Source organism: Aythya marila (genome assembly GCF_965140915.1).
Source record: "Aythya marila genome assembly, chromosome: 3".
Classification (NCBI taxonomy): domain Eukaryota; kingdom Metazoa; phylum Chordata; class Aves; order Anseriformes; family Anatidae; genus Aythya; species Aythya marila.
In genome coordinates this window covers 116,712,905-116,733,916 of record NC_139044.1, presented here as the reverse complement: position 1 = coordinate 116,733,916, position 21,012 = coordinate 116,712,905, and the positions used below count along the sequence as shown (strand labels likewise).

At 50.0% G+C, this 21,012-nt stretch overlaps 1 protein-coding gene across 1 annotated transcript in view; it reads right to left on the bottom strand.

The window, feature by feature from the left end:
• The window catches only part of XKR6 (XK related 6), a 125,116-nt gene that overhangs the window by 15,551 nt on the left and 88,553 nt on the right, over positions 1 to 21,012 (bottom strand). The window contains exon 2 of the mRNA XM_082756468.1: positions 5,454 to 5,650. Coding sequence (XP_082612594.1) covers positions 5,454 to 5,650 — 197 coding nt within the window. The remainder of the gene's footprint in view (positions 1 to 5,453; positions 5,651 to 21,012) is intronic.

Genomic DNA, 21,012 nt, shown 5'->3' with positions numbered 1-21,012 from the left:
GACAACCAAATGGTTCCCCATGTCTCGCCATCCAAAGGTGTCCACATCCAACCCATCTGCCAGGAATGGTCCCTGTCCTGGGCTTACCCCCAAGCAGTTTTTGGGGATTATCAAGCTCAGAGTTGGCTGGTCCAAGCCCAAACCATGGCAGGGCCATGCTGTGCAATGGACATACCCACTTGGCCCACTAACTTCCAGTGCTCCTTCAGGGCTAGCAGTGCTACCCACAGGCTGGACTTTCAAATCGAGTGAAGCTCAGTGGAGATTTGGTAGTTTTAGCTTCTTCTGTTAAGTTCAGGTCAGCGTTGATCACATCTGAAAATCACAAAGCTAAAGGTCGAAGACTCCCTTTCCACTTTCCCCAGCTAAGAAGGTTACTTTGTTTTTTGGGGCCTGAGTGGGAACAGGACTAAGAAGTAATCCATTCATTTGTTGTCTTTGAGACATTGCCTTGTTTTTAGATCTCAAACCATTCCTCAACAAATCCTGGTGCCTTGGGATGTATTTCCTATCCTGCGAATAGATCTAACAGGACATTTCTGACTGTATGTAGTTCACAGCGTATCTATTATTCACAGCTTATTATTGGTTAACTATCAGCCTGTCATCAGGGGGAAACTAATTGAGAAATTTATCTCCACGTTAGACTTAACTCATTATCACCCACACGGGAAGCCTCTCACTTAGGTGCAGGGGTGTTTAACTTGGGGTTGATTCATCCCAAACCCACTCAGCTCAGCTACGAATGCCTTCTCTGGGCAGTGGGAACAACTGCTGACCACTTGTCCTCCAATGCCCTTCCCTCCAATTCCCTGCAAAAGCAGTCAACTTTCTGAACTGAGTTACAGGGAAAAGCATCTTGGAATGCTCCTGTAAAAAAGGGGACGAGCTCTGATCATTAATGACCTCTGGACATGGTAGAGGAAGAGTGAGGAGATGATAAAACAGATATAGGGCTTTGCTTTGGGAGGAGCAACAAGACTTGGCTATGTCTTTTGCAAATTCCACCGTGATAAGTCTGCAGCCAACACTCATCTGTAGCAGAGATGTCCAAAATCCCTTTCAGTGCCTGACTTTTATCACTTCTCTTAAACGAGCAACCTCTCAGACAGGCTGAAGCTAAATGTTGCTTTTTCTTAAACATACGAGCAGCTTCAGACTATTTATCACAGACTGCAGAGAGTGCAGACACCTCACAAAACCCCAGAGACTTCAGCAGGACTTTGCATAATGAAGGCTTACGTTGAAAATCTGACTCAGATCAACAGCAGGGCGGTGGAGGAGACAGCACAGCACTGGTGGATCGACAGCCCTTTTTCGGGGAGAAGCCCAGCACTGAATACTGCAGCCTCACCCAGGCAAATTCCCAAAAAAGCGTTGCATAAAGCATTCACGACATGAGTGGAAGGACATTAGAGGTTCTGCTAAATCTCATTAAGTCTTTAAGTAGCCACATGAAGAAAAAAAAAATAAGTGAAAGGAAACCTCCTTAAGAGGAGATTTATGCTGAAAAAGTGGAATCCCTCTTACTAACTGCCTAGAATTTGGGTGTCTCCTTTAAGCTGGTTGTGTGTGCTCCTTGCCATTCAGTGCAGGAGAGCAGGCACCTCTGAAGGGTGAAGCGGACTAAGGATGGGTTATTCTGCAAGAAGTGAGGTGGATTATCCCCAGGGAGCAATTATCAATTATGAAGTAAAGGTCTGGGTTTGTGGGCTTTTTTTTGTGTGTGTGTTAATATTATGTTTCCTTCCCTAAATACACCATGTAATTTATAACCAAGGTAAATCAGGGAACTCCTCTGTCCAGTGCTGTTCAGAAATATGAGAGGGATGGCCATGCTTTCACCTGTCCTCTCCAAAATCTCAGGGACAATTACAGTGAGTGAGGGACAAGGCTGCATCTTCTTCTGAGCCCTATCACTTCCTTTTGCCTAGTGATAAGTGGTTGGTGTAAATGCACCACCTAGGTTCCCTCTAGGTTCCCTGGAGATACGTCTCACCTCTTTTGTCCCCTTTGGACACAGGCTGACCCTTATTTTGGAGATATCCTTCCTCCTTCACCCTCCGTTGACACCAGAACATGGTTTAGTGATGGGACTCAGCAGGTCAGGTTGATGGTAGGACTCGATGATCCTGAAGGTCTTCTCCAACCTAGATGATCCTACGATTTTAGGGCCGTTTTGGACTCCTCGCCAGTTTCCCCGACAGCTGAGGTTGTAGCAGATGAATTTCTCACAAAGGGCCTGCATACCAACACCAGCTCCTTCCCCATACATATTCAGGAACCGATGGAGACCCGGTTATCCCAGCAACCACAGCACGAGGTACTTCAGCTCAGGATCTCAGCGTGCATCTTCCAGGTCAGATCTGCTCACCCGATGGGAGTACATTGCGTTCTTATTTCTTTTCTCTCTGTGCTATTTTCTGCTCTTCTCAAGTCATCAGGCAACGGCAGCTACGCTGAGATCTGGTCTGCCTTGTGCCAAGGATATGATGAAGGAACGAATCCTGACCTTCAGGAAATCTCAGGAGCTGTTGTCCCAAGATTTACAGAGACTGGGACTTTACCTCCAATTCCAACTCCAGCACTTCTGTTGCTGGTGGTGTCAGACCATGCAGAACCTAATTATTGGGTGAGCAGGGGCCCATTAGTGAAACATATCCATTTTTTGAGCTCTGAAGGAGCAATAAGCATAGATTCCCCCCAGCCCTTTCAAAAGGTGCCTGTCAGACTAAAATTATTCTTGCCAAGCATGGTGAGGCTTTTTTCTCTCTCTCCCCTCTGCCCAATACACATGTAAATCATGAAATTAAGTGTTAGCCTGCTCTCATGCCTCTCTGCTAGTCCTCACAGTGCTCCCTGCTGACCACTTGCCCAGACAGGGCAAGATCAGCCCTTTCTGTCACCGTGCTCCTAAACCTCTCTGGAGGAGATGCTCTGGGTCTGAGTAAGGACTTCCAGTGGATCCACTCTTCTCACCTCAACAGCTATCTTAACACGGGAACCAGGAGAAAAAAGCAAAACTTCCTGCTGGCCATTCCAGTAACACCAACCTACAGCTCCTTAAATAGGAGACGGAGACATCAGCTGACCAGCGGAGAACACTGGAGCTTGGTTTGGCTTGCAGCAGGCTTGGCATGGCAGTTTTAAGATGAGGAAGGACTGGGGCTTGGAGGTGGGGTGTAGGACATGGAAAATGGGAAGCGGACCTTACTCTGGCACTGCCTGAATCCATAGGAGAGTGGGTGAATTATATGGAAAAGGCTGGAGTCTGGACATATTATCATGGGCTGTACCAGGATTTATGAGCCCTGCTGTGGGTCTTTTTGCCAGTGTGCACCCCGCAGTGGTGAGGCTGATGCTGGTCCTGTGTCGAGGCAGAACTGGCCTTCCCTGTCCTCTCCGACAAGCCACGCTCACCTAGACACCCCGAGCCAGAAGAAACTTGATTTGCAAACACATCGACATCCTAACAATATCTATCTCCATCTCCTTTGCTTTCTGCCTGCCTTAAGGGAAATCTCTGATGCTCCCCTTCATAATGGTTTATCTCAGCAATTAATTTCCCTTTGCGTAATTACGTGGCCGGGAGGAGGGGGGGGGGTAAGACAGGAGCACAAATGAGCATGGAGGAGCTCTAGGAAACCTTGCATCTGAGTCGGGAGTGCCAAGCAAGCTCTGCTGCTTGCATCCCTTGTGCTGTACAGCAGGCAGCATCCCTGGGACGTGCAGGGTGCAGGAAATGTGCTTTGGGGACCAGGAGGGCTCGGCGTGCTGGAGCGTGGCAGGGAAAGAGCCCTCCAGGGCTCGGCGAGAGGACGTGTGCTGCCTCGGAAGAGAGAGCAGGCTGCTCGGTTTGGTGGAGGAACGGAGGAACTGCATGGCTGGAGGAAGGGAGGGGGGAAGAAAATGATGCAGCTTGTTCAGTGGATTAGGCAGCCATGCCTGCAAGTGGAGAACTGAAAGAGCCACGGCTCTGAAAGCCGAGAGGGGTTATTTGGTCCTGTCGCCTGACTGCCCGCACAGCAGAGAGGCCAGCAAACTTCACCCAGCGCCTTCTGCAGCAAGCCCAGCAATCTGCATAAGGCGTGGGCAAGCCTCCTAAGTTATGATTTGTACATTTTGAAGAGGGTTAATAGCAGCTGTTGGAAACAGCAGGAAAAGGGCGCCGGCGAATGTGAGCAGCTCTAGCAGGAGTTGCAGAAATTCGTGTTCATTGTGGCAGCAGTTTGGAGGCCTGGGGAGCTCATGATGAGAGGTTTCAGAAAAGAAGACTGCTTAAATAGGAGAAGAGAGACCTCTGGAAACCACTGTGATGGATGTGCCCAACGTATGGAGGAAGGGGAGAGGAGTACAAGTCCTCAGGAGTCCTGCCCTGGATAGTGGTGACCTTGGTCCAACCAGCAAAACTCAACCCTGCAGAACTGCCCACTTCCAATCCCAGCACCAAGGAACTCCTCAGATATCCCAGAAGTAGCATGCCACAGACAGGCTTTTTTGGGGAAACACTGTCCAAGTGTCACCCTGTGTGTGTGAATTGCCCAGGGCCCGAATATCTCAGCAGTGCATCAGCTGATACCACCACTGATCCTCAGAGGGGACAATTCTCCCTCAACCTGGGGACTTGTTGGCAGCCAGCTTTCCCATGGGCTGGTAGAGCTGCTCACCCTGCAAATGAGGCAGCGGTTTATGCCTCTTGGCTGGGACAAATGCCCCATGCTCCAGGATATCACTGCAGCCAAGGACATCAGAATTGGCCAACTCTCTGGCTGCTTCCACAATCCTGCTCGTCTATCTATATATCTCCCTATGCAGTGATACCTGCTCTACGACAGCTTTGTCTCTACATAATCCCTTCCACTCCCTTCATCCATCTATTTTCTTGGACTTGCTGAAAACTATGGTACCAATGACCAAGCTTTCTTTCCTGGGTACTCTTCAATAAAGGCCTTTACCTATAAAACCAAGCTCCTCATACTGCACTTAACACCATCAGAGCATTGCACAGGCATTGAACCGCTTGTCCTCCCAACACAAATCCAAACCTGGCCAGTTTTATCAGCCCACACACGTTAGGAGGGAAACTGAGGCAGGGAAGGATTGTGTTCACCCAGCGCCAGGCACCATACGAATGCTGGCACTTCCATCCTCAGCAGAGACTGCCTGCCTCCTCCTGATAACATCATAATTCCTCTAGACTGGACTGGGTTTGGAAGAGCTGAACCTCATCTTTTGACTGATGCTGTGTGTTTGTTTGTTTGTTTTTTTTTTTCTCAGCAGAACGAGCAGAAATGTTACCCAGAAAATGCAGCACGGAGCTGGAAGGAGATTTGTCCAAAGTGGCAGCCCCTTAAGCCACGGGTTGTGTAGCACAACATCCATCGGCAGCTGAGCGCGGGGGCACGGGGGGAGGCCGGGAGGATGGGGAGGGAAGGACGAGGGGGGCCACTTACATGGTAATGTTTCTGCACGGTTCTTTTGGATCATTATGCAGAGCTGTAGCACCAGTTGAGGGGCGCTCTCGAGGAACGTTTCCAGGAGGCGCAACATATTTACGTCTGCATATTCGTACATCATAGCCCAGTAGAAACGCCGCTGGTGTTCCTTCCGCCTCTGGCTCTGGATCCCCAGGTACATAGTTCGGATATACCTGCAGGAAACAGGAGGAAAAGCTGAGCGTGAGACTTCAGCAGGCAATAAAATCCAAGGGGAGTGGGGCTGTGGGTCAGGGCTATGGGGAGAGGGAGGATGTCTGGGGGAAAGGTTGTCTGGGGGGGTCACAGGTTTCTCCACAGCTCTAACAGCATCTCCTGCAGGATCCGAGGACAGCTCTTACAATGCACAAAATCTTCGACTTGCACCACCCAAATGTGAAGCACGAGGGTAAGAAATGCTCATGAAACACTTGCATGAGACAACAACCCCTCTGCTTTGTTCTCTTGACAAGAGGGGAAGCTACTTGACAAATGCTCGCTGTGACACTTGCTGGTGGCTTGACAGATTGTCTAAACCCCTTCAGCACTCTACCAAGGACCTTCCCTCACGGACCCCAGAGACCTGACCCCATTTCATCACAAGTGGAGCAACAGGACAGCACCGTCACCTTCAGCATGTGTGTGACCACAAGGCCACAGCTTGCCACTCATCAGCTACTGAGAGGTTTTGGGCAACGATGGACTAGAAGGAGGTGATGTGTATGGACAGATGCTGCTCTGTTGGCCCTGTTTGCTATCAGATGTGCAAGAGACCTAAAAACCTCACCCCGGGAGCACAGCCTCCCTCGAGAGAACCTCTGGCCAACCTCTAAACAGAAATGATCAAGTCAGGGCAGCACGAGCTGCCCAGATGTCACGAGACTCACAGTGTTTTAAGAAAGTAAGTGTCCTAGCAGGTTCCTTGCTAATTTTTGTTGATCTTAATGATTTAATATCATCTCTCTTTTCTTCCTCACTAAGCTTGTGCTCTGAAATTTGGTATGGCAATCATTTCACCTAATGCTGTCCCTAAAACTGGCCATGTAAGCTAGTCAACGGAGAGGAACATCCCCTCCCGGCACCATTCACCTGTCCCATCTCAGAAGCCAGCATGAGGGTGGGCTGAAGTGCCTTCTGGAGACACTGGGAAGGGTTTGGCCAAACCGATGAGATCATCGGGGCGAGATTGCACAGCAGGGAGGAGAGGGAGGAAAGGATGCAGGAGCTGAGAGCCCCCATGTCCCCGAGTTGCAGCATGGCACAGGGAGCTGGGAGAGAAGCAGCAGCTCTGCAAGCCCTGCCCTTCCTCAAGCGCCTCGTCCTTCCTCCTGTTCGCTGCTCACAACCACAGAAAATTAAAAAAAATGAAAAAAGAAAAAAAAAAAAACAAAAACACGAAAGACACAGAGGACGCAAAAAATGCTGCAGGAAAACCACCAGATGGGGCTCGACACTCGAGAAACTGCTACACCAATCGCCCAGGACACTGGTGACAGCGGTGGGACAGCCCCAGCAGAGCCCGAGTGGGGTGGAAGTGCCCGTGGAACCAGCTGCTCTCCCCCTGACACCAGCTCTCCCCCTGCATGCCCGGTGTCCCCGCTCATCGCCAGCATTTCCCCGAAAATCCCCAGCCCCAAAAGCTGCAGGATGACACAGGAATCCTGCCTTCCCTTCGTATGCGCAAGAAATTAAATAAATGTTGTTTAGCTGGAAAGGCAGCACTGGGGAGAGTGAGCTGCTGCCCTTGTTGCTCAAGGAGAAAGCAGAGGAAAGGAGCATGCAGCTCGTTTTCATAATGTCAGTGACACAGGACTGCCAAAAACAAAGGTGGTAGTGTCCGTAAGGTGCTGCCCACAGGCATTTGGGCAAAGACAGCATCATCTCTGCCCAGCTTCCTCCAGAGAGACATTCACCCAACCCATCCCGTCACCCTGTGTGGGTATCCGCTCTCCAGGAGCTCCCATTCTTGCTATGACGTGAAGCCTAAAGCTGATGGTTAAGGCACTAATTTCTCATCATCTCAGCCCCAGGCAAGGAGAATTTGTTCCCTTTCACCCTGCAGCAGTCTTATACCCATTTGTACATGGTTACCATGTAAACCCCCAGTCTTCTTTCTTCTGACTCAATAAAAAAAAATAATAAATTAAAAAAAAGGTATTTTTCTCTCAGTCCCTTCTCACAGCTCACTTTTTCTTGACCTCTGCGCTTCCACATTGCTGTCCCCAGCTGTTGATGGTTTTTAAGGCCATGTTTGCTTCTTTGAGGACTACAGGATGGCAGAAGCAAACTATCACGACAACACTGAGTCACTCAAACTGACCAAGAAGAAGCAAACAGAAGGGGCACCGTGTCCTACAACGATTTCTCTTTGAGCTCTAGGGATTCACCACCATCCCACAGCTCAATCATGAATGTTTCTGGCTGGCCACAGTGGGAGGAGATGCCACCTGTTCATGGAGGTAACACACAGAAAAGGATGTAAAAATGGTGGTGGCCCTGCTTGAGGACCTCCAGAGGTCCCTTCTGGCTTGTGTCGATCTTCTTGACAACTACCACCCCCAGGTCCTTCTCCTCAGGGCTACTCTCAATCCATTCTCCACTCAGCCTGTGTTTGTGTTTGGGATCACCTCAGCCCTGACTCAGGACCTTGCCCTTGGCCTTGTAGAACCTCATGGGGTTCTACAAGAACCTCATGGGGCCCACCTCTCAGGCCTGTGCAGGTCCCTCTGGATGATAGTTGGGGAAACAGAGTCACGGATCACCAAAAGGGCTTTCCTACAATCCTCTGATCAGGTGGAGAGGATATCCAAGATGTCTCAGTGACCACTCAGGCCTCTGACCACCACAGCACAAACCCAGGAGTGAAGCAGCACTCGGCCTCCTCAATGTCCTCCACACAGGGCAGATGTTTCCTTGATGCCCAGCCCTGCCCAATCTGCTCTGTGCTGGAAGACCATCAGGACAAACTTCTACTAGGACTACGACCTCAAGGAATCCCTTGGCATAATTTTGGCCAGCAAGACATCACCATGTCCCGAACGAACAGCACATGAACAAAACAGCCCCAAGGACCCTTTGCAGCAGAAGGGAGATGAACTTCCCTTTGGTCCTCACCACCTTCCAGCCTTAACCCACACCCCTCATCTAACACCTCTTGAATTTTACCTCCAGAAAGGAGGGAAGGCTTGGACTTTTGAGCCTGCCAGGATGGCTCTGCTGTCACCAGGAGGTGTATATTAGGTGTATACGGGCTCTGCTCATCAGCCACATCAGGCCAGGACCACAGCCACTTCTTCCACGCGGCCTATGCTGGCAAGCCCCATCTCACCACCAGGAGATGACATACAACATAGTCTTTGGTCCATGCAGAAATACACTGATCTCTCTTTAGCATCCTTCAGCCCCAAATCTGACCAAGAGAGGAAGGGAGGGAGTAAAGACCCACTCCTCCTTGATATCAGTCAGCTGGGGAGTTTTCAGCCAAGAAAATCCTACAGCAGCTGGGAATGGCAGTGTTTCTACCTGGTAAGCTTTCAATACCTAATGCATAACTAATTAATCAATATACAATTTCAGCCAGCTTTAACATTGCCAATGCTCAGTCCTCTTTACAAACACGTATGCACAGCACTGGTGTAAGCAGTTTTATTGCATTATATCTCTTTCTTCTTTGTGGTATTTTATTTATTTGTTTGAGGGCTTTTTTCCTACTTTTATTAATACTGGTTAAGTGCAGACAAACTCTGAGAAAAAAGAGATCAATGTCATTTCACCTGAAATTTGTTGTTCTCGGTCAAGCCAGTAGCAAACAGGCTTCTATAATTAGACTTTCAAATCCATATTCAGGCCTGATCTTCAATCTTTAGCAACACGATGCTTCCTCTTATGTCAGTGAAAGCCATTCACTGCTCCGTGCTTTTGAAAATCAGGCTAATTTATTTATTTAAGAGCTTAATTTTGGATACAGAAGCCTAACTTTGGGCTCTTTATTGTTTTTTGAATGCTGGCTATTTTTGTATACGAGTGTGTGTATTTGTGTGTACTCGTGTATTTTTAGTTCTAAGTCCCATCGTGGCTTCAAGAGATAGAACTAATTTGGGGCTGGGGGGGGGGGAGAGATTGGGATTTTTTCCTTTAAATGCACAAAGGGTTGGCTGTCCCCTTCATTCTGGCAGGGTTCCCAGCATTCCTGTTGGTATAATTACCCTCACGCTTATTTACTATGTGTGCTGCAGCAGCACACAAACCGTGCGGGGCAAAGTCACCGCTGTGCCTGTGCCAAAACTCATTTTTCGAGGAGCCAAAGCCATCAGCTCCAGAAATGTGGTCAAATAATCTTTGGGGAGGACCCCAGGGTGCCACCAGGGGGGAGAAAAGGAGAGGTTCCTGCTATAAAAATTAAAACCGCCCATGGTCCTATGGAAAGGGATGCTACACGTGGATGACAAAGACCACTTAGCAGAAATGTTCAGAGACAGGATTACGGAGTCAGAGCCTCGGTCCGTACCATTAAAAAGAAACCAAAGAGCAGCCTTTGTCCTTGGCCAGCTGGCATCGCTTGATTCCACGTGGCTACATCCATGCTGGCTGGCCTTTGCCAAAATTGCCAGAGACTGCGTTGACACTTAAACAGTAGGGACTACTGCAGGATAATGTCTGTGCCTTGGCACGGCGCGGTGTACAGAGGCGGTTCCGAGTACCACCAGCAGAAAGCGCAGAAGGATGCCTCAGGCAACAGGCTGGCTTGAAACGAAGAGGATGCTGGTGTGTAAGAAGGCCGCAGAAGAACGTTTCTAAGACCCTGGGCTGTGTTTTGAGGGAATAACTTTCCTGAGGGCCTCTCCCACACAACCACAAGCTGACCAAGGTCAGGAACTTCACCCTTAATCTATAATAGTCAACGAAAGACGTGGGCCTCATCACTTTTCCTGAGGCCAACTGGCCAAGACTGACCAAAGAAATGGGCTCTGTCATGCCCAAAAAGCAGGTAGCAGCCTTTAGGCTCAGGATTGGGTATGATTGCTGGACCCCGCTCAGTCCTGTACCGTGCTGAGGTTCTGATTATTTGGGACAGCACGAGGACACCTTGACCAACTTAGCAATTGTACTACAATTTAGCAGCCTGATGAAGTTATAGTGCCCAGGACCAGGTCTTGAAATTGCCTACAAGTATATGGAAAGATGGAAAGGAATGGGATTGAGGCTACTCAGACCACTCGCAACAACTTCATTTTAGGAACATCTTCTTGACCAAACACAACCAAACCTACTCCTGCTTTCGGAGAAGTTAAGTCTGGCTTAAAAATGAGAGAGCATTTCTGATCTCAGGGGTCATTTTTCAGCACCATAAGAGGGTCATAGACATTAGAGGACTTCTCACCTAGAGGTCAGAAAAGGACTGCTAAGAAAAGAAAAAAAATAACTCTGCTAAGTAGGTTGCAACTTACTCTTGCAGCAACTTAAATGCATGCCCTGTTGGCTTAGTGGGTTTTTCTCATTTCTCTCTAGCCAACTCTCCTCTCCCAGGGCACTACAGGCTCATGGCAATGTCCTAGGTGTTGCAGTAGCAATGCACATTGCGTGGGTGGCCAACATCTCCCTCACCATCTCGCAACACCAGCCTTCTCCCTGGTGCTCACCCCTGGGAGAAGAGGGGCGGGATGGGTTGAGTTATTCAGCTGGTGGCTCCCCCTCCTTCCACCTCCTCCGCAGGCACTCCTGCTAGCTCTTGCAAGGGGCCATTATCCTCATGCACCAGAGGGTGTTTGCAGATTAAAAGCCCACTCCTTGGAAGGGAGGAAACGAGGACATGTGTAACTGCTCGGCTGGAAGGCTTGAAGTGGAGGCTGGCTGAACATACCCTTAAAACGAGGTTATGTAAGGCCAGATCTCAGCTGGAGCGAGCTGGCATCCATAGGGCTCTGGCAATTTACACCAGCTGAGGCTTTGGCCCGCTTTTTTAATTTTAATGAATTATTTTCATTCTAACGGATATAAAAGGAATATAAGACGCAGCGCTCAAGCGACAGGGGAGCATGAAAGTAAAATGCTGTCTATTAAAAAAAATCTAAATCAAACTTTCAGTTACCACCACAATTAACGTGCTCAATATCAACATTTGTTAGCGATTTTTTTTTCTTTGTTATATTGTTGCAAGCTAGCAATAAGGATTCACAGATGGATAATTATTGTTCCTAGTTTGAGTATCAAAGTGGTAAGTGCGGACCCCATCCAGGTGCCGACACACCATGGCTTCATCTGGCTGCTTCCACGGCACCAAACTCCCCCAGAACAAGGGGGCTGCATCCAAACCACCTTGGGGAACGGTTCCTGGCCTTGGGCTAATCCCCGAAGGATTAGGGACCAGGCTTGGGACCATTGCTAAATTGGGAAATACCACTTGCCATCTCATAAGCAAGGAAGGAGACTTCAAATCTTCCTTGCAGGCCATCCCAACCACACACGACTAACTCTCAGGAGTTTGGAGGCCTCCATCAGGGCCCTGATTTTCAGAGCTTTCTGAAGTCTTGCCCCTGTTGGCATTTCTTGATGTTGTTTATACCTCAGAAGGAATAAAATGCAGCAAGAAGTGTGTTCCTCAAGTATTTCAGTCCTTCTGCCTTGCAATTTCTGCCCTCTTGCCTGCTAAACATGCTTCACTGTGCAACTACCCTTTATTTAGATAATCGCTTCTATCCGCACCTATTAAGCAATTAATAATCTCCATTCCCTGCCTGCCTTATTTGGGGAGAATGTTGCTAAACACAAAACAAGCTTGTTCTAAGCCTCAGGGATACTTAAAGCACTTCAGCGTGGGACATGACATCATTTATGAGTTCTGTAGACCAGCAGGTATTGGAGGACAGTGTCTTTCCTTGGACATAAAGTTTATCATTATCTTGGCACTGAACCTGGAACTCCAACATTGGACTTTGTTCACCTTTCAACCCATCACAATATTGCTGTGAGCCAGGAGCGGGCTCAGAAGTCACTCCCAGCCAGATTACACCACACTATTCCATCAACAAGGCAAGAAAATTTGATATCTTGGCCTGTATTAACATTTTTTTGAGTTAAACTGAGCCAAGGCCTGCCTCAACCCATTTTCTAGCATTTTCTAGAACCCAGACATTTCTGTTGGCTTATTATATCTCGTTCCCAGCTTGAAAACTTCTCTCTGAGTCAGATTCTCAACAGTGTTAGCCAAGATCTGTTTCCTTTAAAGCCAAAGGGTCAAGTCAAATCAAACTTTCTGAAACTCCCTAGTCCATGGAGGGGATAACCACCACGTCAGAGAAAATACTTGCCTTCAGGTGACTCATAACCCTACTCTTAAAACACATGCACGAGAGGGGATGATGTTTGAATGCCCATTTATATTAGAAGGTCATTTTGTGGAACTATTCGCAACCACAATACCTAAGTGAAAGAACGGTAGTGCCAGTCTTCTGCCGTGTGAGAGAAACTGTAATCAGTCTGTATTTTGAGCTAGCCCAGAGCTGTTTTAAAACACAGATGGCTTTACTATACACCAGCCATGAGAGATGCAAATGATCTATTTTACAAAACTTACACCGGGGAGGATGCTGTCATAGCGTGACAGAGTAATTTACGTTGGAAGGGAGCTCCAGACGTCTCTGGACCAACCTCCCCTCGAAGTAGGGATAACTCCAAAGTTAGAGGAGGTTGGTCATGGCTTTGTGCAGCTGAGTGTTGCAAATCTCCAGGGATGGCCACTCCAGGGCCTCTCTGGGCAACCCCTTCCAGTATTTAACCGCAATCGTTGCAGAAATGATTTTCCTCCCAAGATCATTTTCCCTACTTAAAGAAAGCCTACAAATCAACCCCCTCTTGAAAAGAGTCGATTCCATGCAATAGTTGGAAAGAGGCAATGAAATCACAATGCTGCAGGGTTGTTTTTTGTTTGTTTGTTTGTTTGTTTGTTTTTGTTTTGTTTTGTTTTTTAGGATCTGGTTCCCACAGCTTTGATATTTGCAGGTTGATTTGACTTGTGGCTGATTATCTGGGGGGGGGGGGGGAGCTCTGGTGCAGACAGCAGGGAGCTGTGATTGATAATTTCAGGGTAATATTCCCAGCTCCTCTGCGATCACTGCTTTGGTTGCAACGCCAGCAGAAGGGGCCGTGTACCCACACTGCCTCCTCCAGCAGTGTTCAATTCCCTTTTTACTGGTGGTTTAAGCGGATATTTGGGACTGCGAGACCACGTGGCAGAGCTGCAGGTCTGCTTTTCACCCTGCTGCCAGGACCGGGGTTCATAACCTCCAAGAGATACGTAGGGCAGAAAAAATAAAATTGCACGCTTAGCCTGGCATACAGCAATTTTTTGCAAAAGTAGTCATGGGATGTTCATTACAGCCCCAATTCTGCAAGCTGCCTCCCCCCCAACCCAGTTATTCCTTGCCTACATCCCCACGGGCCGTGGGGCTCCCCGGGATATCTGTCATTTTGCAGAATCCCCATTTCCAGATCTTTGCTCAGTAAATCGATAGAGCAGCAGAGAAGAGTTTTGTAGCGGCAGCTACTACACTTTCAGGATGGGCTTGTAAAAAATCTTGTTTATGTTTTGGCTTGTCAATTATTTCACGAGGTGTACAGCCCTAAAACAGAAAAAAATGAAAATAAATAATAAAAAAAAAAGGACCTTTTCAGCACCGTGCCATGAAAGTCTCCCAATTTTTATTTTAATGTGGGATGCATCTTCTGTGCTGTGCGAAGGAGCAGGCAGGGCAGCGGGGGCTGCAGGAGAGGGCACCCAAGTGCGGGGTGCTGCCGAGACGCATCACAGCATCTATCACACGTGGGATGGTCTCGCGTCCTAGCGCTGAGCCAAATGCCCTCTGCTGTCACAGATCGTCCCCAAATTAGTTATGAATTCTTAAGCCCCAGTGCCATTCCTGTTTTACACAAACTTATTTACTTCAAGTATGCTCCGATACCCGGTGCTATCGCCTCTGGCAAAGCCTTCTGTTTTAAATCAAAGCTGCTAAACAGCTTTATGCAGAAAGAAAGAAGTTGAACTCAGACCGAATTTTCGCTTTGAGAGCATTTGAGCTAACAGGGTTTAATGGCAGGGTCCTTCTTTTGGAAATAAAAGCGGTCCCAATCCAGTAAACCTTACAAGAACGGATGCAAGACCTTGAAAGTAAATGGAGGTCTTTCGAGTGACCTCTTGGCTCCTAGCAAGGGAAGTTTCAGGGCAAACAAAGAGAAATGCCTGCAGGCTCCAAAATTGTGAGTATTCAAGGACGGGATGCTGCAGGGACACATGGGAATAGCCACCTTGCCCTTTCTATAGGATGGGCCACGTTACAGTACTTAACTTGGATGTCTTCAGAGAAGATTTGGCAACCTGTGGACTCACCAGAGCCACTGGAAATCTCTGGAGAAGCTGAGTGTGCTTTGGTTTGGGAACTAAATGAAGACAAGGAGGAGACAAAGACATAACTTTGTCTCCTCACAGCTCTCTGCAAGCCCCCAGGACCCCTTGGTGGAGGATGCAGAGTGGCAGAGAGGAGAGCACTGGCTGTAGCTATTTGTGAGCCCCTGGAGGACCTATTTTGGTGCCTTTTGTTTCTATGGGTCCTCAGTTTTCTGGAGGATTTCATAAGCCAGTTTTGGGGTAGCAGGTCCAAAGATCTGAACAGAGACAGCAGGTAGCCTGCAGTTTAGACCCTCAAAAACTGATGTGGACCCCAGAACCAAAACGGACCACAACGGGGTACTGGTCCCAGTGGTCAGAGGGAAACGTTTTCTATTCCCAGGCTCTGGCTGCTGGCGAAGGAGAGTCACATCTCCCACTGGGACATCAGGGATATGGATTCTGGGGTGGTATTTACTGAATGTACAGTATTTACTCTTTCCCTGGCCATCCAGGTCAGTGATGGTGAAGTAGGACCTGAAGTCACTCGATAACTTCCCCATGCAGCCACCCAGGGCTGCATCTTTGTGGAGCTGAAGGGGCCACCCCTGCTGGAGAGGACTGGATCCCCCCAGGGCCAGAAAAATAAATAAAAAATGGTGCTGCTCAGCAGTAACTGAGGATGCCAGGGTCCATCCCAGCCTTGTAAGGGACTGCTTTAGCCCTGGGGCTTGATGCTCAGCAGCACATCCCCGGCTTGTGGATGCCACAGGGGTCAGCAGCATCCCCGGAGCAGGGCTCCCGACGCGGCGGCACTGCACAAGAGCTGAGGCTGTCGCCTTCGCTTTGCTGTCTGCTGGAGAAAAAAAAGGAGCTAAGATTTGGGTGAGCGCCTGCGAAATCCTGGAAGAATGGCCTCAGATCCCAGCTATTTTTAGTTTCGCAGAAACTGCGCATACATTAGCAGGGGCCTGCCTTCCTCTCCGGGTGCGCTGGGCTCTGAGAAATCACACGGCGTCCTCCCAGCCTGCCAGGAAAGCGTTTAACCCTTGTTGTTTCTCTGCTGTCAGCCCCATCCACACCTTTGTGTGGACCCTGATGGGGGCCAAAAAGGGGCTGGGAAGGTCTTTATGGCCATTTTGGCTCTAGTCCGGTGGAGGAGGATTTGGGGTCTTGGCCCTGTGGCCCTTATATCATTTGAGGTCAGGTTGGATGGGGCTTTGGGCACCCTGATCTAGTGGAAGGTCTCTGCTCATGGCAGGGGGCTAGAACTAGAGGACCTTTAAGGTCCCTTCCAACCCAAAGCATGCTATGATTCTATGATTACATCCAGGAGAAGGGGTCTTCGGTCTGACTGTTCCTCTCTGACTCCCATCACCATCAAATCTTGCTGGGAAGCAGCCTGAGAGGGGCAGGGAGTCGTTCAGACCATTCGCAGGACCCAAGAGTTGATGCCTCATCTCCACCCCAACGACCTGTAACGATGGCCAAGCTGGATGCTGCTCATGAACTGCCACAAATTGCACCCACCAGGAGGTGCTTAACCCTACTCTGACATCTCCTGGTCACGCAATCTGCTGGGGAGCCAGACCTCATCGCCATACAGTATCCTCAAATGCTTGGCGCAGCATCTCCTTCCTCCCACCGGCGGTGCCCCTGCTGCTCTAGACGTGTCCCACCAGGAAAAACATAAAGGGGATGAAGCCAGGGATGGGCAGAGGTGAGAGATGACAAGTGCTGAAATACATGATGCCACTGAAGGTGCAATTAACAGCAAATGATGGTGTTTATTTCTTCTCTGCTTCCTTCAGGAGCGGAGGAAAAGCAGTGCCCGCGCGAGGCGCACGCAGCCCATCTCTGCACGTCACACCCACGGCGCCTGCCAGCTCCGCTGCCCGTGCACTTTAACATTTCCCAGCTCTTTAATATTCATCACCTCTGCCGCTTTGTGTTACTCATCAGCTATTCCTGGCCAGAGGAAATGTGCCGGCGGGTTGTGAAGCGTGTACGCGCTCTGCTCTTTAAGGGGGCTGCGAGTACAACTGCAGGCTTGCAACCACGCACGCACGTGCACGCACGTCCCGGGGCTTCGGAGGGGTGGCTACGAGGGAATCAAACGAGACCCATCACCCCCTTGAAGCAACTGGGGGGCTTTTCCAAGGCTGCAGAGATGTGGTGAGGCATCAAGAGAGGAGACATGGCACTTTTCAGGAGGTGCAGCAGCCCTTAACTCAGCGTGTTTGTGCTGAGCCCTGCAGAAACGCCCCTTTCCCTTTTGGCATGCTTAGGAAGTTGGCAGGAGCATCGTTCCCTGCCTCACCTGCAGTGATGTTAGGGGTCTCCTCCCATTCCTGGGATAAACCACGGGCATCCCAGCAGCTTGCCTGCTTGCAGCACTAATTCCAGCTGCTGGGGGCTCGGTGGCTCCCAGGAAGGATGTAATGCTGCAGCGCAGCAAGCTGAGCAACGCAGGAGCCGATGGGTGGCTGCACTTGCAGCTGTTGCCTTTAATAAGCAGCTCCTAATTAAGACTGGCTCTAAAAAACAGGGCAGAGAGGGCTACCTTCAAGTGGTCACGTTCAGGTGAGGAAACAGGCGCGGTATGGCACGGCATTACCCTAATTTCTCTCTTTCCTTTTTTCTTACTAATTTAAAAGGAGCTTTTTGCTCGGAGCTTCAGAGAAGTGAAGGCACCTGAGCACGGCTCCTCTCCTCCACCCTGCGGGCACAGCCGAGCCTTCTCGTTGCAGAGCACGCGTGCTGGAGGACAGTTTGTCCGAGCGACACAAACACAGGAGCTTTCTACCAGCGGGTCAAGTGACTTTCCCCAAGCTCCTGGGGAAATTTGGGTGCTGAGGGGGGTGTCCCTCAGCTTGGGAGGTCCTCGTCTCCCTGCCCCTGCTGGACCAGCTCCTCGTCTCCTTTGGGACGCGCAAGGTGAGCGCCTGGCACCGATGCAAATAAAGCCTTTCCGTCTCACACCCGTCCTTTCGACCTCCTGCTACTCAAAATGCTTCCCCAGCCCAGTCGAATGCCTCTCACATGCCTGATAGAGCCGACGCAGCTGCCCCGTGCCATGTGGGGGGATGTTTGCATTAACATTGACTATCGTGAACGCTTAGACGAGATATCTGCCAGCAGCACCAATAAATTGCTGAACGCATTGATCTAGACGTGACTCAGGAGTCACCACTGAATAATCCCTTCAGGCACCTTCCTCCCAGGCTGAGTTGCTGCTCTCATCAGCAAAGCAGTCGAGGTCCCTTCCATCTTGTGATTCTCCAGAGGCTGGCCAGCTCAAATGACACGTGGGGGCTATTGATCCCTGTAATGAATGAATGGATTTTCCCCTCCTGTGCTCACGCACACACGTGGAATAATTCAGTCCCTCCATCATTTGCTGCCCAAGCACCTCTCCAAAGTGCAAACGCCACCTTTTCCTGCCGGCGTTGCACCCAGCCTCCAAAACCCTGATTTTGGCTCCTCTCTTCTCTCCTGCCTCCTCTGATCTTGTCTCCTGGAGGCAGGATTTAACCTTGTGCGGTGATGTAAGGATCCTAGGCAGTAAGGACATGAAAGGTTTCCTCCCAAGAAGGAAGGCGTGTGGCCAAAGCGGCTGGGTGAGCTCAGGCTGTGTCGGATGCTGCAGATTTGGCTGGGTCAGCCAGTGTGGGGATGGGCCTGGCAGAGCTTCCAGCCCTCCAAGGATCTGCTCTGAAACAGGAGCAGGGTGGGTGTCTTGGCCATGGAGGAGCTGAAGGAAACACAGCCAGGGGTTTTGCACTTCTGGGTCAGAGCAAACACACTGTATGCTTTGGGGTCGGCTGAGAAGGAAAGGGATGTCAGGTCGCCCTCTCCCTCTAAAAGTTAAGCCCTGAGTGGTTAAAAAGATGCAGCTTTACTTGATGCTAAGCATGTCAGTCCAGAAAGTAAATCCCCCAAATCCCAGTCTAAAACTTCAGGCACCCAAGTCCCCAAGGTGAGTCAAACTACAGCCACAGGAGGACCTGCCCAGCACTGGTGACCTCTTGGCCACCAAGAGGTTCATAATTTCCTCATTTTCGTGTGGGCCCAAATCCCTTTTTGTTGGTTCAAACCCCTTCTTGTGGGTTCAAAACCCTCCTTGTGGGTTCATGGCCCTTCCTGTGGGTTCAAATCCCTTCTTCTGGGCTCAAACCTTTGCTAGGCTTGAAGGAAAGCTTTGACCTTGGCAATCAACATCATGGATGAACCCATTAACCACCCAAGGAGAAGAGGCTCTCAGATTCCTGCTCTGGGGCTGCTGTGCAGGATATCTAACACCTAAACATCCCCCGAGACTCGGCAGCATGTCAGGAAAACTCTCATCTGCTGGTTTGAAGGGTGGCCAGGAGGCAGAGGAGGCTCGATTCCCCGCAGCCAGAAACACTTCTTCAGTGCCGTGGAGTGGCCAATTGCCCTCGATGATCTCGAGGTCTCTTCCAACCTAGAAATTCTGTGATTCTGTGATTCTGTGAACATGATCTCACCTGGACACCCTGTTGGAAAAGGGGATGCTGCAGGCTTGAGTCCTCCCCAGGCTGTGGAGGTAACTGAGCCTCCATCTTCTACCCCCTGCCCCTTGAGGTGACACCGATCCTGTGCCTTATAAAGTGGCTTCATGGACGAATCCCCGAATGGGATTTCCTTTCTTACTTCAGCTGCGTAAAATTAGGAAAGCTAATTTGAGCCCATCAGCTCCGTTCCATCTTTTATCAACAGAAAGCTTTCCAGAAGGCCCTTCGACCCATCCCAAAATAAGTGTCTGCTACACCTCCTACAGATTTTCTGCCTCCTTCCCTTGACTACAGCAGGGTCCTGAAAACTAGCAGAGATTTGATGGCTGATACCAGATGTCTCCCATCTCCTTGGCGTCACTTTGTTATCAGATCTCTCACCTCCTCACCATGATTTTGATAAGCCAAAAATCATGAGGCCTCACTTGCAGTGGATACACATATTTCCCCAGGGAAAAGACGGAGGGAACAAGGAGAAGGGGGCAGTGCTAACAAGTCGGGAAGGATTTTTCCATGGGAAGTAAGGTCCTCAGTAAAACTGAGGGTATTTCCCTATGATAGCTAGGTAGGAGGTCCCAGCACTGCCTGGGAGATTTACTGATCCAGCCAACTCTTAACCCAGAAATATTATCTTCTGGGGAGCAAAGAAGATGGCACACTTCATGAATGTCCAGAACAGCTCCTGTCCCATGTCTTCTGGGTCCCTCCTCAAGCTCCAGCCTAACAAGGGGGTCTTGCCTTCCAACAAAAGCCCCATGGAGGACAACCCCATGCATAATGCCCCAGCTGGCTCCTCCAAGGCATCCCTGAAGAAGCTGGAGAGCATCAGGTAGGACACGAGGCAGACACAAGACGTGTGCCCTTCTGGACCCGCAGTGAGGGCAGCACTGGGATACCCACAGCCTTGAAGGTGTTGGATGCCGAGGTGGGGACAAGGAAACAGAGACCCTGGAGCTCACCCTGGAGGGGGAATCTCTACCAGGAGAGGTCCCCAAGACGGACAAGCCAACTCCACCCTGCCACAGACAAGGAAGCAGGCTCTCCTCCTCCCCCTGCCAGCAGTTTCTCCGTCCACCCTTTGCCACTGGGGCATCGCCGAGTTTATTCACCTCCAGCACGGAGCTCTTGTCCCTCCCTGGCTCCTGCTGCCCACTGCAATCACCAGCTGCAAGAAACCCTCGCCGAGAGACGGGCAGCAGAGCCTGCACGTCCCTGCAAGCCACAGCTACCCGGCCCTTCTGTCCTCGCATCCCCCAGGGCTGCCAGTCCTCCTGTCACCAGCGATGCCCTCTGACAAAGATGTCACCGCGGAGCGCTTGCAAAAGAGAAGCCGCATGCAAAGCAGGTTTTGCAGCTCGCTGCTCTGCTCTGGGTAGGTCTGTAGGCAGCAGGGAGTGGGATTTGGGCACGGTGCACCTCTCCGAACAGCTTCGTTCCTTACAGCAGCAGGGAAGGTCGGGCTGGGAGGCATGAAGGAGCAGGACGGCAGGCACACGGCGGGGACAAGACGTTGTCCACAAAGCTCTGGTATTTCTTCAGCCCTCTCGTTTCCTTTCTGAGGACCAGCAATCAGTTTTATAGGAAGCCCAAATCCTATTCAGATTAATTCCACACACCTGGTTAT